Source organism: Physcomitrium patens, chromosome 21 (genome assembly GCF_059467195.1).
Source record: "Physcomitrium patens ecotype Gransden chromosome 21, ASM5946719v1, whole genome shotgun sequence".
In the NCBI taxonomy this organism is placed as follows: domain Eukaryota; kingdom Viridiplantae; phylum Streptophyta; class Bryopsida; order Funariales; family Funariaceae; genus Physcomitrium; species Physcomitrium patens.
This window is the reverse complement of record NC_143430.1, coordinates 12,449,701-12,463,609: the sequence shown is the minus strand read 5'-3', so window position 1 is coordinate 12,463,609 and position 13,909 is coordinate 12,449,701. Positions and strand designations below refer to the sequence as shown.

Genomic DNA, 13,909 nt, shown 5'->3' with positions numbered 1-13,909 from the left:
AGTTACTAGTTGCTGAATTGAAATGAATAAATGGTTTTGTGTTTATTTTATATCATCATTTTACTCTTTTAGCTAATTTTATAGAATAGAAGAGATGTTAAGAAGGCTAGTCTTCTATCCATTTAGTAAAATGTCATTTCTAAATTATATGTCCTCAAAAAATTTGCACACTTTGGTGCATTTGGTAATTTCTGTTTGTCAAATTTTATATATATATATATATATATTATACATCGCAATTACTTTTAATCATCCTAAAATAGTATTTATAATAAAATTTGATAAAAAGTTACTTATTCTTCAAAAATCTTGTCATTGTGTATGGTCTAAAAGTCCCACATAACTACTCTACAAAACAAAAGTCACAAATTATTGATAAGAATGTATCTATAAATCATGCATGTCATGTTTTTAGGTGAGGTTAAGGCAATTGCACAAGGATAAATTATCTTAATGCAAAATGATTCATTATACTATGTTGGTGCACCATGTCTATACTTAATAAAAAAATAAAAATAAAGAATCCCAAAACTAATGGATAATAGTCTTTTTTATATTTATATTTCAAAAAAAGAGCTACTTAAATTATTCTTTGAGAGTAGACACATTATTTAATATCTTGTTTATTTACATATTGACTAATGATTCTATAATTCTTATAAGTATTACATTGCATTAAAGATAAAAAATAATCTTTTAATAACATTGATCTTTATTTTAAACCAATAAGTTAAATTTATATTTATTTTACCACCTGAAGATTTTATAAGATTTTTGCTTTTTACTAAAAAAACTAAAGTCTCTTTCTATCAATTGTTGATTCTTTGCTCTAGTTCAATTAATTCCTTGATCATAAAATAATTCAAACATAATGTCTTATTTGTGATTATAATAACCATTAAATTTTGACTAACTTTTACATTGAAAAAAATCTAAAATAAATATAATATTATGAATTAATTTCTTTTATCCATTAATGAAAGCAATATATTTTTGGCATATTTTGAAGTTGCTTTTTAGCTTTGTTTTTGTTGGTATATGATCCTTTTATGACTCTAATTTATTTATTTATTTTAATAACTATAGTTCTATTATAACATTGCAATAAATAAGAATTGTTGAGGGTCAAACAAGGAGTCTTCCTTGACCTCTTTTGGTATTAAAAAATAATTTAGAAGGTACTTCATTTACCTTCATACAAGCTTTAGTGTCTAGTAAGAAGAGGTGCACCATTTACATGAACGTTTTGAAATGTCTATAACACGTATATTTTACTGCACGAAAATGTATGCTCCACCATGTTACAAACTTTGTTTAATTTGAGTTTTGCAAAAAAAAGAAAAAAAGAAAGAAGAGAGAGGTTGTTTTGACTAACAGGTATACATGAGAGTTTCAAAGAGGATTAAGAATTACTGCAGTTCTTTTTGGTACTGAAAACTTGGAGCTTCATCACACTGTTGCTGGTTACACTGTATTCTTAGATATTGTTTGGGAGGTATTTTGTCATTAACATGTTACAATATTTATTCATATTTTTTCTTTGACATGTTTTCTACATGTTAGCCTAGTTTCTGTCTCAAAGTTTGACATTCTTTTGTATGAAAGATGCGTATGAAGTTGCTCTGGAGATGCCACCGTAATAACGATGATTTGAGAATTTACAATGCTTGCACATGCAACTATTGGTTGTTGCAGATGCTTTCTTTTGGGACAGTCGCTCTGGGGGAGTTCAAAGAGCGTTTGGCAGAGTGGCCGCAATACTGCAACCATGTTCTTCAAATTCCACAGTTTCGTCAGTCTCAACCTGAACTTGTGAAGTTCATTCAGCGAGCCTTAATGCGAGGGGAAGCAAACCAGCATGAGATTGCTGGCAATGGCATGTTTCATACGGACCAGCAATTTAGTGGTGCAGCCCAATGTGATACAAAATCCTCTCTGATACTGCTGGAGGGTTTGGAACAATTTCCAGCTCCTCTTATTTCCATGGAGGAGAGAAAATGTGTGAATCCTCTACTTCGAACAACAGATGACGAGGTGAGTTGTAGGTCTAAAATGAAGTTCTGTTTTCGTCGCGTTATGTGACATGTAAGGGAATGTGCAAACAGGAAGGATAGATTGTGAGTGCTTGTGTGCTATATGTGTTCATGAAATCCTGATAAGTTCTGTTGTTCTTAGTGACCTGTTCACTTATTGAACGTGGTTGTGTCGGAAGGTTCTGGATCGGGGATTAAATGTTGCTCTGGACGGATCCTTAGTCCTATCTATTCCTTCTCCGGCGGTACAAACCGGTCAGGTCAAACTGCAGAATACAGAATCAGGATCACTTGTGTCGCAGCACTTCAGACTGTCATCGAGCTTGCTCGACGAAAGGGTGAAGATTGCATATTCGTCGAGCTCTGAGTCTGGGATCAGCATGCAGCAAACACTGGGGAATCGAACCTTTGATCTTGGTACTGGACAGAAGGTAGTTCACAATTGTGTTGATGCTTCGGGGTCTCCGTGTGAGGTTTATGGGCAATTTCGTCATGCTTTGTTTCATAATAAGTCCTGTTTTATATAATAAATTTAGTTAAAAATTTTGTTGTAAAAACATGTTCTATAGAAGTAGATTATGTATGTATGTATATATATATATATATATATATATATAAAGGATTAACTTTTTTAACAATTTAATATGACACATAATACATTATTGAGTTACTTCTAGTAAGCCCACGAGTATTTTTCTACTGTAGTTACTATTATGTCAGCGGCTTCCTTCATCTTCTTCTTATCTTGCAGTTTCATCATCGAACTTGTTAAAGTCCAAATCACAGAGACTACTGAAGTTGAAACCAACTGGGTCTACAAACTTGCATTGCAGGATTGTCTTGGCCACGAGCTTGGAAAGAGCCTCAGTGTAGTGAATTCCATCCCAGATCACGAATTGGGTGCGATCAGAATACGTTGAAGCGGCTGCTGTTCCACATTGTCCTAGCGTCGCGTTGAAGTTGTAAGGTGGTCCTCCTGCTCCACAGCATGCTGCAATTCCCTAGCTAAACCCTTCATACAACAACCCCCAAATCCTCAGGTTCATCTCAAAATCCATACACCTGCTCTGGATCTTGTCTAGGCTGCTGGGTAAGAAAACCAGAAGTAGCAGAAATGGTGAAAGACAACTAACCATAGAGTGAAGGATTAATGACAGCGTCATATATAATGGAGTAAGTGTCCGCGTAGACGATAGTTGTTTCTGAAAGCTGGCTCCGTAAAGACTCAAGCTCTACCAGCAGCAATTCGTTTAATTCCTTGACGAACCCATTGATTCCTTGAGCACAGCCATCTTGTCCAATAGGCCCATATGCAGGATTCAGATCCGGCAGGCCTAGCCCTAATGCGAATGCTGTGCAACCGAAAGGGCTGATGCCTAAGACAAGAAACTGCCTCGTTGTAGAATTGTTGTAGAGCCTCTGGAGACAGGGGAAGAAGAAGGCGAAGTTATCGTGAAAGGTCTTCCCAGTACGGCTTAGGTTTTTGTCAGTTTTAAATTCACCGGCAACTAAAACACATATCAGAAAGAATGGGGAATCAATTTACCCACAGTGATTGCAAGAGAGACATTGGAAACAATTTCTGGAAGAATGACGTCCCTGATTCTCTCCACACCAGAATTCGTCATAGTGGCAAAGCATATGTCGTTCACTCCAGCAAATATGAAGTACAGCCCGAGGTTCCCGAAGGATGAAGGGGCTGGGACTGGCAGAAATCGATAAAAGATCACAGCCTAGAGTTAGTTGATAAACGCAATTCACAAACAGAGGCTGATAAGACGAGTCGACTGTGAAAGAGGGTGTACGCACCTAAGGCTCCAGAAGGTACGTCAAGAGATTTGTGGTAGAAGCGGATGGCTTGGTTCACTTGGAGTCCTAAATAGATGGGTACGACGTCTATTGATTCCACACGCCTCACGTTTGCCCCTCCCGTGGCGAAGTTGATCCCCTGACGAAAATCAGGTGCAATATTGTCGAAGTAGGGATCCAGAAGACGAAGTCCGAATGCTTGAGCTGCAACGCAAAATTAACGCACCCTGGTAACCAGCCTGAACTAAGAATTCACAAGGAGAGCTTGTGCAGATTATTCATGCAATGATGGATTTTTGAACTTACAGAGAAAGTCGATGATGAGTCTTCCATCGCTGTAGCGATCAGCTGGGTGACCGAAGTAGGTGATACCGTAAGGAAGAAACTGAGAAGCCGTAACGAAGTCGAGCTCTCTCTCACCGGTGAATGATTGGGCTTCGCCCGTATCAGTGCTAGAGCCCCCGAAGGCCAAAATTGCTTCTGGGCACTGGAAACGTACCACTTCATGGCTAGCGGTTGATACTGCGGCAGCCATCAACAGCAGCAACAATCCATCTGTAAATGCTCCCACCCTCTTCAAATGCATACTTTAGAATCTGCCTGTGAGAGTAGCTATTTTTCAAGGTACTGATCACGTCTACTGCGTCCGGTTTCAATATGAAATTAGATTGCCCAAATTTGCCGACATTGTTTCCAGAGCGTGCATAATTTCCCAATCTAAATCAATTTTTGTGTTCTTCACATCGCAATGTCCATTACCATTTACTATATCCCAAAGAACCAAATTTAATCCATATTTTTTATTGAATAATTTGGAATAGTGTAAAAAAAATTTCTAAAAAATATTAGAAATTTAATGATTGTTTTTTTGCATTTGTTGACATGTCTTCTTGATTTCTATCTAAAAAATTGTGTTTTTGAAATGGGCTCAACAAAAATCTGAAGAGACAACACTATTTGTGTCATGTAGTAAAAAGATGTATTCTATTTTATTTGGTATTTTTTTTTCTTATAAGGATTTGGGTTTATTTTTCTAAGTATAAAGCAAACTTAAAGAGACTTCTTGATTTCAACCAACCAAAACATCTAAAAGTTAAGGCCTCTTTCCTTGTCCCTTAAATAAAAAAAGATCTCTAATATTATTATTTTTTCTATATAAAATATAAATATTTTTATAGATAAATAAAAAGTGTTTTGTAAAAACATAATGTAAAATTCAAATGCCTTTAATTGACTTCATACATTATTTGCATCTACGTCAGCATCCATCATTATCGTGTTATTGCGTTAATTAAAGTCAATTAAATACAACAGTAATTATAATTGCATATTAGATCACAATTTGAACAAAAAAGTAAGCACAAAATTTGCAAAAATTATAACTATTTAGAATGTATAGTAACGTGCGTTGAATTTAGAAGGAGTACACATCAGTAATCATTTTTCATTCCCAAACGCACCATCCTGAATGCACAAAAAATTAGCATAGTCAAAACCATACAACCTTACTATCACACATGTTCAGACCATGAGTATACAAGCATACATTAGAACCGCTTTAGAATTATAATTAAATTACTATGGCACCAATAAACACATTTACTGTGGTAATACACAATCGGCACTTTCAATGCGAAATAGTACCAAACATGGCTTTACAGAGAATCAGCCCAATGAATGAAAAAGTACCGGTGACGACACAATTCATTTTCAGACACAAGGCTACCGACAGCCCTCGCGGCGTCGACGGCGCTTTGCGTACAGGACAAACGTGAGATTTTGGTCTCCGCCGACGGCTGCGATTCGGACATGGGAAAGATTTGCAGGAGAATCGATGTGGGCAGGGAATCGCATCTCTGACAGCGCTTACTGGGTCAACATCAGTGATTGAGTTGATGGCTCCGGCGTACTGTGCCCTAAACTGCTCATGAGCGACGTAAAGGAGATCAGAGATGGCAGAGCGCAAACTTTGAAGGAATTGGCGTTCTGGGGCTGAAGACATGGTCGATCGTTTCTTCTGTCCCTGCTCCTGTGCGTTTCGTTCCTCAGATGCTAACTCCCGAATGTCGAGCGTTTGCTGATTTTGCAGATTGGGTTCGTCTTACAGGACGTTTAGCTGCTTTTTCGGGATTGTTGTATTGTTTGAACTCTCTTTTGCACGATGCTTTACATATGCTGAGCTGTGCTTGTTCTTTAGAGATGGAAGATATGTCTGCAATGTAGGAAAAAGGCCTGATTTGTTACTACTAAACGCAATTTATTTTGGAACTGGCTAAGGCCGTAAAAGACGGAACAGTCGAAAGGCTTGTCATGTGTCTCGGTAGACAAGGATCTAGATACGATGCGAGAACTATAGAGTTTTGATCAGGAGGGGGCGGCTCAGTATATCACACGCGCTCTGGTTTCATCTGAGTCAAGTTACCACGCTCAACCCTAACGCTTGCGACCTTTCAATTCTAAGAATAACATGCATAATGGTTAGTTGTGCTTTCAGGTTATGACTGTCAAAGATTTGATGAGCAAGAGTAACCAAAATCGAGCTCTGACATACGACATTGACGGTAGTCACAAGCTCTCACCCGTCGCAGCCCAGCATCCGTAAGGCATTTCTCCTGCGCCACATTGAATTTCTTAATTAACTTAATACACTCGTTGGAGATTGGTGTGGCAGTACGCACTTTTAACGCAACAGTACTCAACTGTTCCGCTCTTTCATTTATTTATCCATATCGTTAATCTCCTTTGATCTTTGTAAGGATATGAAAACTTCTCGTCAAGGATAGCTGGGAACGATTGCAGTGTTTGTCACTGAAGATGCAAATCCTGAAATAAATTCTCGAGTGGATAGTAAGTGGAAAACAGCTCCACATGAGCTTTTTGTAAACTGGGCGTGCAGTCCTTTTCAGGATCACAATTCCTAATACAGTACTGGTTTGAATTGAGACTGTAGAGGAGGCGGAATTCAATCCCGTCGAGTAAGTGAGAGATGCTTCCTAAGGGGACAATTTGTTGCTTTTTCAGGTGGAGGAAGCTAAGAGTGAATTGTCGTCAACCCTTCGGCACAATTGAGCATCGAGCTTGCATAGGTCTAGCATATGTTAAATTTACAACGTGCAAACCTTGAGCCTGTCAAGTGCCTGCGAGTGAGAACGGCATAAATAGCAGAGCTAAATGCTTTAGCACGGCAACGAAAAGAAAACTTTCTTCGGGGATTCTGTCAAGCGACACTGTTATTCATGGAGGAAAATCTCCAGAAAAGTCGAAACAAAGTTTCTGGAAAAATACAACACAACCTGAATATTTGAAACTGAATGTAAAGGCCGAACCGCATGACTCTGCTGTTCCTTTTGATAGTCCTCAATTTCCTAGAGTAGTTAGCGGTATGTCTAAGTTGAAATGCAGAAATCAGAGTCCAGATCGAAAGGAAATAGTGGGGAACAAGAAGCCTAAGATTGAGAAGGTAGTAAAAGAGGAGATAGTTGCTGGTTCTGAGGCAGCTGAAGAGCGTAAGATGGAGAAGGTCTCCAAAAAGAAGTTAGTGATTGGTTATGGGGCTGTAAAGACTGCATCACACAATCAAGATCTTCGACTTGATTGTTCCCCATTTCCTAGAAAAGAAGGCAGTATGTCCAAGACAAAAAGCAAGAATCGAAGTCCAGATCGTCAAGATATTGTGGGGAATTTGAAACCTAAGATTGAGAAGGTTACAAGTGTCGTGGCAGTAGTTGGTTCAGAGGCAAGTAAAAATTTGGATATTGCCCAATCTTCCAATTACATGCGGGATAGGATTCCAGGAACTTCAGCAGCAGCTCTAAAGAAAAGAAAAACTGAAGGGTTTGAGAATGTTGGTATTGAGATCCATGCGGCTTCAGAAGTAAGAAAATCGGATGACGTCCATACCAATAGACGTGATGTTGTAGCTCAAGCACCTTCACGTACTAAACCACAATCGGCGAATGAGTCAGGGAAGGCTGTTAGAGCCTTAATTAAGTGTTACAGGAAGGCTTTTTCTTCGCAATATCAGGGATACAAAATCCTGCAAGAGCAATGTTTCGGACTCAAGGTCTGGAAATGGGAGCGCAATATTGTCGAGACTGGACAAGTGATTGCACTCTTCTTGTTTGTGCTTTCAAGGACACCCCAAAATTTAAACAAGCCAAAGCGGTTGGGGGCACCATTGTGTCCGAGGTGTGATGAATTTTTTCATTTCGTGTCTCGGTTGACTTCGTGATCCATCATGAGTGATAACTAGTCCAGAATGTCTCTTTTAGTCTAGAGGTTTAGCTTCATACTCTCAATATGGATCACGCTGCTTTTTATAAGTATTCCTCGTCGATCACATGTTACTATGTTACGCAGAACAGGACAAATATTTGTTCGTCCTTCCTTTATTTCGTTCTTAGTACATGCTTTGTCTTATTTCAGCCCTCAAACTCTCGTTTGATGTCTTTGCAGGAATGGGTTTCGGAGTGCCACAAGCAAAGAAAACTTATTGAGATCGAAAGGTATGGTTCATTCTCATGAGTACATCAGGTCCACCAAAAACTCAGCTCTTGGGCATTTGTACGTGCAAGTGAAGTTCTATCAACTCCTCACCTTCAGATGGTTGATAAAGTCTATTTGTTCTCTTACAGCTTTCTAATGTACAAGGGAAGGCCTTGGAGGTCATCAGGTAAGATTACGTGGATACTGGTCGTACAATACTAGTTGTAAATTGTTCGTCCCTCTGTGTTTGATTTTCTTATATTGAAAAAAGAAATTCCCTTGATTTTTATTTGCGTTTTAATTGAACGATTTTCTTCGTTTGAAGTTGGAACGTGCTTTATTGCAGTGTACAAATCAAACTGTGGATCGTTGGAAGAAGTTACACAGTGGGTGTATGACGATTTGGAATCTACACGCAGTTGGTTACAGCAGCGAGATCCAAAGGTTAGCTTGTTCCTCCTCAATGTGTTATGACTGATTATTAGATGCAATTGCTCTGTTTCAACAACAAAACTTGTCTGAATGAGCTCCATTTACTGTTGGTTACTACGATTTAGTGGTGGAATTGTATACTGCAGCCTGAACTGGAGGATTTGGAGTTTATAGCTGCCCAAGGTATCATGGTTCGCTTTGAGGATATCATCAAGGGTCTTCAAGATAATCAAGTGAGTGAATTAGTCACTTCATAGCTGTGTCAGATGTGTGTAGCTGATATGTCGGAGGTTTTAGTATCATCACCCTTGATTTGTGTGGTGGTTTTAAGTTATGCAGCAAAGTGACGTCTTCTGGTAAGTATGGCGCGAGGATGCAATAGTGAGAAGCTCATCATTGTTTTTGTTTCTTAGTTTCTGACGGTAGAGAAGGGTAGAAAGTTTTTCATTTTCAAGATATGCAGAGATATGATGGCCCTATTGTTTTGAATGCAGGGTGTTGCTAGCATCGTTGGAAGTTGGGAATGCGTTCCTCAAGCAGTCAAGGAGCTTAGAGCAATGGAAGGGGGCAGAGAAGGATACTTGAAGTGTACCCGAAGCAGTATGCTAAGAGAAGCTGATAGATTAAAATGTGTATATACAGACGTTCTGAGTCCTATTTTTGTCGCTGATTCTAAGAAGCCCCTTAGTGACATTCAAAAGAAGAAACAGTGAGCCCACTAACTCGTTCGTTTTGGCACTTACCATGGACTCGTCTGTTGGAATATCTTTGGAAAAATGCTCGAAATACAAATATCCAAAGGCTACACAGTGTTGCCTTCTAGGAAATGCGGAGCAATTGCTCGACTTTGTTGGTTTTGAGATATATTGCAGGTTTTGTATGTATTCGCCTTTTGTTCTGCACCCCCAGTAACTCAAACATAGTTCCTCAAACACGAATATCGACATGTACATTCTTGGTTTGATTTCAATCCTATCGTCACACTAGCACATGCCCTCCCGTCCACACCACCAATGCGCGCTACTCGATCAATGATCCAGCACAACAAATTTTCAGAAGCATTTTTCCACTGGTTGTTCTTCTTGACTATACCGTTGCATGGATTCTGCGAAGCAGTTTTTAAATGCAGCAGGTAATCACATTTCAATGCATCGCTTTTGAATCCAATGTTATCTCGCTTTTCCTAAAATCTCCAATCAAATTTCTTAACCAATAGTGGTTTACCAATTGCCAGTGTTCCAGAATCACAAAAATCTAAGGACAATGACATGTGTTGATCCTCAGCGTGCTGCTGGAAGCATAGCGAGTTCAAGCTTTTCTCTTCAAATGAGGGATCGTCTTGGCGGGCTCTGGTTAGTTCCCTTCCCCGCGAAAGTAGATTTACACAATCACAATGTTGACACTTATCAGTTCATGCATTCCTTTCTATAGCGGTGCCGGAACAAAGGGGGACTTGCTGGCGGAAGAAAGTGCACTGTATGAGTTTTAGGAGTGGTTGAATTTTTGTTGAAATGGGATTTGACGGAGCAGGAACTTCGACGGAATCTGATTCTAACGAGCACGAGGGAGGAGAATGGACGCGACTGAGAAAACTCGCTGGCTTTGGAGAAAATTTAGACCCAGTACAGCAAGAAGAGCAAGCTGTGGAGAGGGTAGAGGATGGAGGAGGAGGCAGCGGAGCGGTGGAAGAGGATGACAAGGAAGAAGTTCTTGAAGGAATTGCTTCCATAGCCCTATTTCCCTCCGGCTCCCTTTCCGGCCATTTTTTGCACACCGCTTCTTCTACTTGCTTGGGTTTGTTTGGTACTGGTGGGTCTCTAACTTCCTATCCATCACAGTTGATTGCTGCAAGCTGCGGTTGTTCCTTCTTCCTTCTTCGTTTTTTTTTTTTTTTTTTTTTTTTTTTTGTTTTTTTGTTTAATTGAAACCACAATGCATAGGACTGTGGTATGGAGTTTCTTTGAATTTTTGTAGTCCTGAAGCATAAAATGTGGTCATGTCGCTAGTTTTGCGTCCAGGTCGTCCTTTGGCACGTTTTGTAAATACTTAAGGGATTTTGGTGTCGCAGAGATCGCATGTGAAAGGGAATGCAGTCGAGGGGAGGATTACCGCTTGCTCAACCTTACAATTATCAATTTCAAAGTAATCCGTCTTTAGGACCCGAGGGCTTCAGCTCTCCCCACAATTTCCTTAGGGTTTAGGGTTTCGGGTTTAAGGATGTTTTCCAAGTTTTGAATAGCTAATGTTCAATGTAGCGCGCAAGGCAATATCGAGTGGTCTGTGATTTCAAGCGGAGGCGTTGCATGCGACGCGAATCTAGATAACAGGTCATCTTATACGTTTGGGAATGGGTTTCTTGCGTTGCAAGGTTAACAATCGGGTTCCTAATTAGTTGGGAGTCCAAGTTGGGCTTGTGTAGTTAGCATGATTTCCAGGGATTTCGATTACAAGATAGTTTATAAGATTTTGCTACACTTGAAATATCAACAAACTTGATTATGTGCTTCGTAAGCCTGGGCTGTGATCTGCAGAGCATCCAGTACAGTACATCCGTGATCTCAGTAGAGCTGTTTGTGAATGTGTGGAATGCAGACAAAGAAGGAAACAACCGTGGTGGTTGAACGGAAAGGAGAAGACGCGGCCCGCCTTTCTACTACATGCGACCTTCATGGGTATATCTAATTTCCTCAGCCGTTCATACCATACATGAAGTTCTACATGCTTGCAAATGTGCACGTTCATACTTGTGTAAATCGAGATTTTTTTTCGTTTCAGTTAGAAATGCTTCTGCTCGGAATCATAAATAATGCCCAATCGCTCAATGTTGTTTTGAATGGAAAGTTCAGTTTGACCAGCAGCGCGGTTGTAACCTCTTACTGCATACAGTTGCATCTATCATCCTTTACCACCGTATTAAATGAACGCGGTGTATCTTGCTGTTGATGTGTTTGTAATCTAGTTTGATGAATCTCTAAAATTATTCAGATGGGACGAGGAGGTTGTTCAAGAAGCGAATAATCGACACAGGTCTGGTGGGACAGCACCTGTGATCACCTTCGAATGTGAGACGTTGAAAGCAGGCAGAGAAGCAGAGGAACACTTGAAAAAATTTCTACCGTCATTGGTTGGACGTGATGCAGCTGGTGAAGCGTACATTTCCTTATGTGTATGATTTTTATTTTATTTTATTTTATTTTTGGTGCGCGTGTGTGTGGAAAAGCTATTTGTCTCCAGAGAAGAATCATATGGATAGAACATGCAGGTTTGTTGTGGTAAGTTTTTGAATCGGTTGGAAACTCTGGAACATGCCTGCAACCCAAGTGGTTTGCCCTAAAACCTTTTTGCTTTGTGACCATATTCTGTTACAGTGAACATAGGTCGCATGACAATAAAGAGCCTGAGCTTGTCAGTAAAGGACACGGCGAACGGCAACCTAGTGCAGCCGCAATCTCTTCGTGTACCTCCTAAACGAACTCTAGAGGACGCCTTGCGGCTTGTATTTGGCGAAGCAGATGTCGAGATTGCAGACTCTGCACAGAAACGGCAAGTGGTTTCTGCTGAGTCACCCTCGTCTGCTGAAGGATTAGAGATACCGAGTCTGATCAAAGCCATACCAATTCATCGTGCTCCTTGCGACTTTGATGATGACTTCTGAGGTTTTCACATCATGTAATGGAGAGGCATACCTATGGAGAAACACACCTTTCTGAAATGAGGTAATTGCTTTGTTTTTATTTGTTTATTTTGGTATACATCTAGTAGTAGTATTGCAAAGAAATAAAGACAAAGGTTAATTTTGTCCTTCTATGGCTAATAATAGTTGCACTATTTTCTTTTGTTGTCACCAACAAAATCGACTTGATTTCATGTATGTAAGCTGTACATTTGCATATACTAGAGCAAGACATGGACCAATTTATATTTTCAACGATTCTGTCTTCTTTCCAATTTATTAACGACCTTTGGATTTTCACATTTTTCACGACACTCCCTTGTCAACACCTCTCAAGACTTTTCTTGTTTTTCATACACTAATCACAAGAACTATTTGATGCTTTGATTGTTATGAAAGCTATATTACGTCTCATGACATAGATAAAATTTCCGTTAAAAAAACATTTCCAAATATAAAAAACTAATCCTATCACCTCATAATTGGTAATGCAGACTCAACGACGGTTTTTTGGATGACAATCACATTTGTAAAATTCCCAAGCAAATATTCCGGGCACATTTTCACATCCACAAAGATCCAAACCAAAGTTTTCCTCAGAAACGTTTCGCTTCCGCTGCAGACATCTCACCAGTTGATTGGAATTTACAATCATAGATCTCGCAACGAAGTAATTGCACTCTTGTAATATTGCTCTTCACGAGCAAGCGATGCCACCACGACGAATTGCAGGCAGCTGAACAGGAGCTTTAGGATGGTCAAAATCAAGCACACCTACACAGTCGCGAGTGCGAGTGGACGTGGTCGACGAATGCAGCTTGGAACGGGAGGAGCATATTCTGGATTGGCAATAAAGATCCGCGGCACACACGCACACACACCATTGGCATGTGTGATCCAGCCCCAGCTGCATTGCGTCGACTAATGGGGCGGTCGATGGGTTTTGAAGAATCAGCAGACATGGGTGACGACGGCGGTGATACTGAGGCGCGCTAGTCGCAATTGTCCTACTACTGGTTTCGCCAGGTGGGGCTCAACCATCGGGTAGGTCGAGGCGGCGGGAATATGCTTCAAGAGGGTTGAGAATATTCAGGCTTGTGCTCGATGGGAGGCGGTTACGGCAAGGAGCTCGGCAGCTTCGCTTCGCAGATGCTTCATCGCCATTCCCCTCTAGCAACAACGGTGGCTCGGGACTATTTCAGGCACCAGATCGCATTCTAAAACCATAGATGATATTGTATTGGATAATATAACTTGCTTATATGGATAATGATGTGGTTATGTTGGTGGATCGGTTTTCAAAAAGCACTTTCAGACAGGTCAACGAGGCTCAGTCTAGCGTGGAAATACCATATGCTACAAAATAAACCAAAAGGCTGCTGTCCACTTGACTGCTACATTTTCACACTCATACCCACTCACACATTCACAGCGAAGAGAGGGAGGGGAGCAAGGAATCCCTGCCCAGCAGAGCAGG

At 40.1% G+C, this 13,909-nt stretch overlaps 4 protein-coding genes across 13 annotated transcripts; 3 read left to right on the top strand and 1 right to left on the bottom strand.

The window, feature by feature from the left end:
- The first annotated feature begins 1,471 nt into the window (after positions 1-1,471).
- On the top strand, positions 1,472-2,953 carry LOC112274176 (uncharacterized). The gene is made up of 3 exons (XM_024503415.2): positions 1,472-2,034; positions 2,213-2,506; positions 2,867-2,953. Exons 1-3 carry the CDS (start codon positions 1,606-1,608, stop codon positions 2,951-2,953), a joined length of 810 nt encoding a protein of 269 aa, XP_024359183.1. The 5' UTR covers positions 1,472-1,605.
- LOC112274500 (GDSL esterase/lipase At4g01130) lies at positions 2,230-5,443 on the bottom strand. Of its 2 annotated transcripts, none has more exons than XM_024504071.3 (5): positions 4,149-5,443; positions 3,843-4,046; positions 3,584-3,738; positions 3,167-3,452; positions 2,230-3,045 (listed from the first exon to the last, which is right to left on the bottom strand). In XM_024504071.3, exons 1-5 carry the CDS (start codon positions 4,426-4,428, stop codon positions 3,035-3,037), a joined length of 936 nt encoding a protein of 311 aa, XP_024359839.2. In that variant the 5' UTR covers positions 4,429-5,443; the 3' UTR covers positions 2,230-3,034. The 2 variants fall into 2 exon arrangements, 1 of the variants encoding a protein (XP_024359839.2); XR_012216342.2 differs by having other exon boundaries at positions 2,871-3,045; positions 3,580-3,738.
- A 186-nt stretch (positions 5,444-5,629) lies between these two features.
- On the top strand, positions 5,630-9,619 carry LOC112274332 (DNA-repair protein XRCC1). Of its 7 annotated transcripts, none has more exons than XR_016499911.1 (8): positions 5,695-5,873; positions 6,337-6,445; positions 6,864-8,030; positions 8,298-8,347; positions 8,477-8,514; positions 8,674-8,771; positions 8,906-8,992; positions 9,254-9,619. XR_016499911.1 is itself a non-coding variant. In XM_090245916.1 (8 exons), the coding sequence occupies exons 3-8, from the start codon at positions 7,890-7,892 to the stop codon at positions 9,470-9,472; spliced, it is 633 nt and encodes a 210-aa protein (XP_090102042.1). In that variant the 5' UTR covers positions 5,709-5,873; positions 6,337-6,440; positions 6,864-7,889; the 3' UTR covers positions 9,473-9,619. The 7 variants fall into 7 exon arrangements, 4 of the variants coding, with proteins under 4 accessions (XP_090102041.1, XP_090102042.1, XP_090102043.1 ...); XM_090245916.1 differs by having other exon boundaries at positions 5,709-5,873; positions 6,337-6,440; XM_090245917.1 differs by having other exon boundaries at positions 5,778-5,873; positions 6,325-6,440.
- A 498-nt stretch (positions 9,620-10,117) lies between these two features.
- Positions 10,118-13,699, top strand: LOC112274333 (uncharacterized). 3 transcript variants are annotated; one of them, XR_016499908.1, is made up of 6 exons: positions 10,118-10,568; positions 10,828-10,901; positions 11,352-11,431; positions 11,745-11,902; positions 12,128-12,475; positions 12,927-13,699. XR_016499908.1 is itself a non-coding variant. In XM_073529803.2 (5 exons), exons 1-5 carry the CDS (start codon positions 10,271-10,273, stop codon positions 12,412-12,414), a joined length of 897 nt encoding a protein of 298 aa, XP_073385904.2. In that variant the 5' UTR covers positions 10,118-10,270; the 3' UTR covers positions 12,415-12,744. The 3 variants fall into 3 exon arrangements, 2 of the variants coding, with proteins under 2 accessions (XP_073385904.2, XP_090102040.1); XM_073529803.2 differs by lacking the exon at positions 12,927-13,699 and having other exon boundaries at positions 12,128-12,744; XM_090245914.1 differs by lacking the exon at positions 12,927-13,699 and having other exon boundaries at positions 11,745-11,925; positions 12,128-12,744.
- The last annotated feature ends 210 nt before the right edge of the window (positions 13,700-13,909 follow it).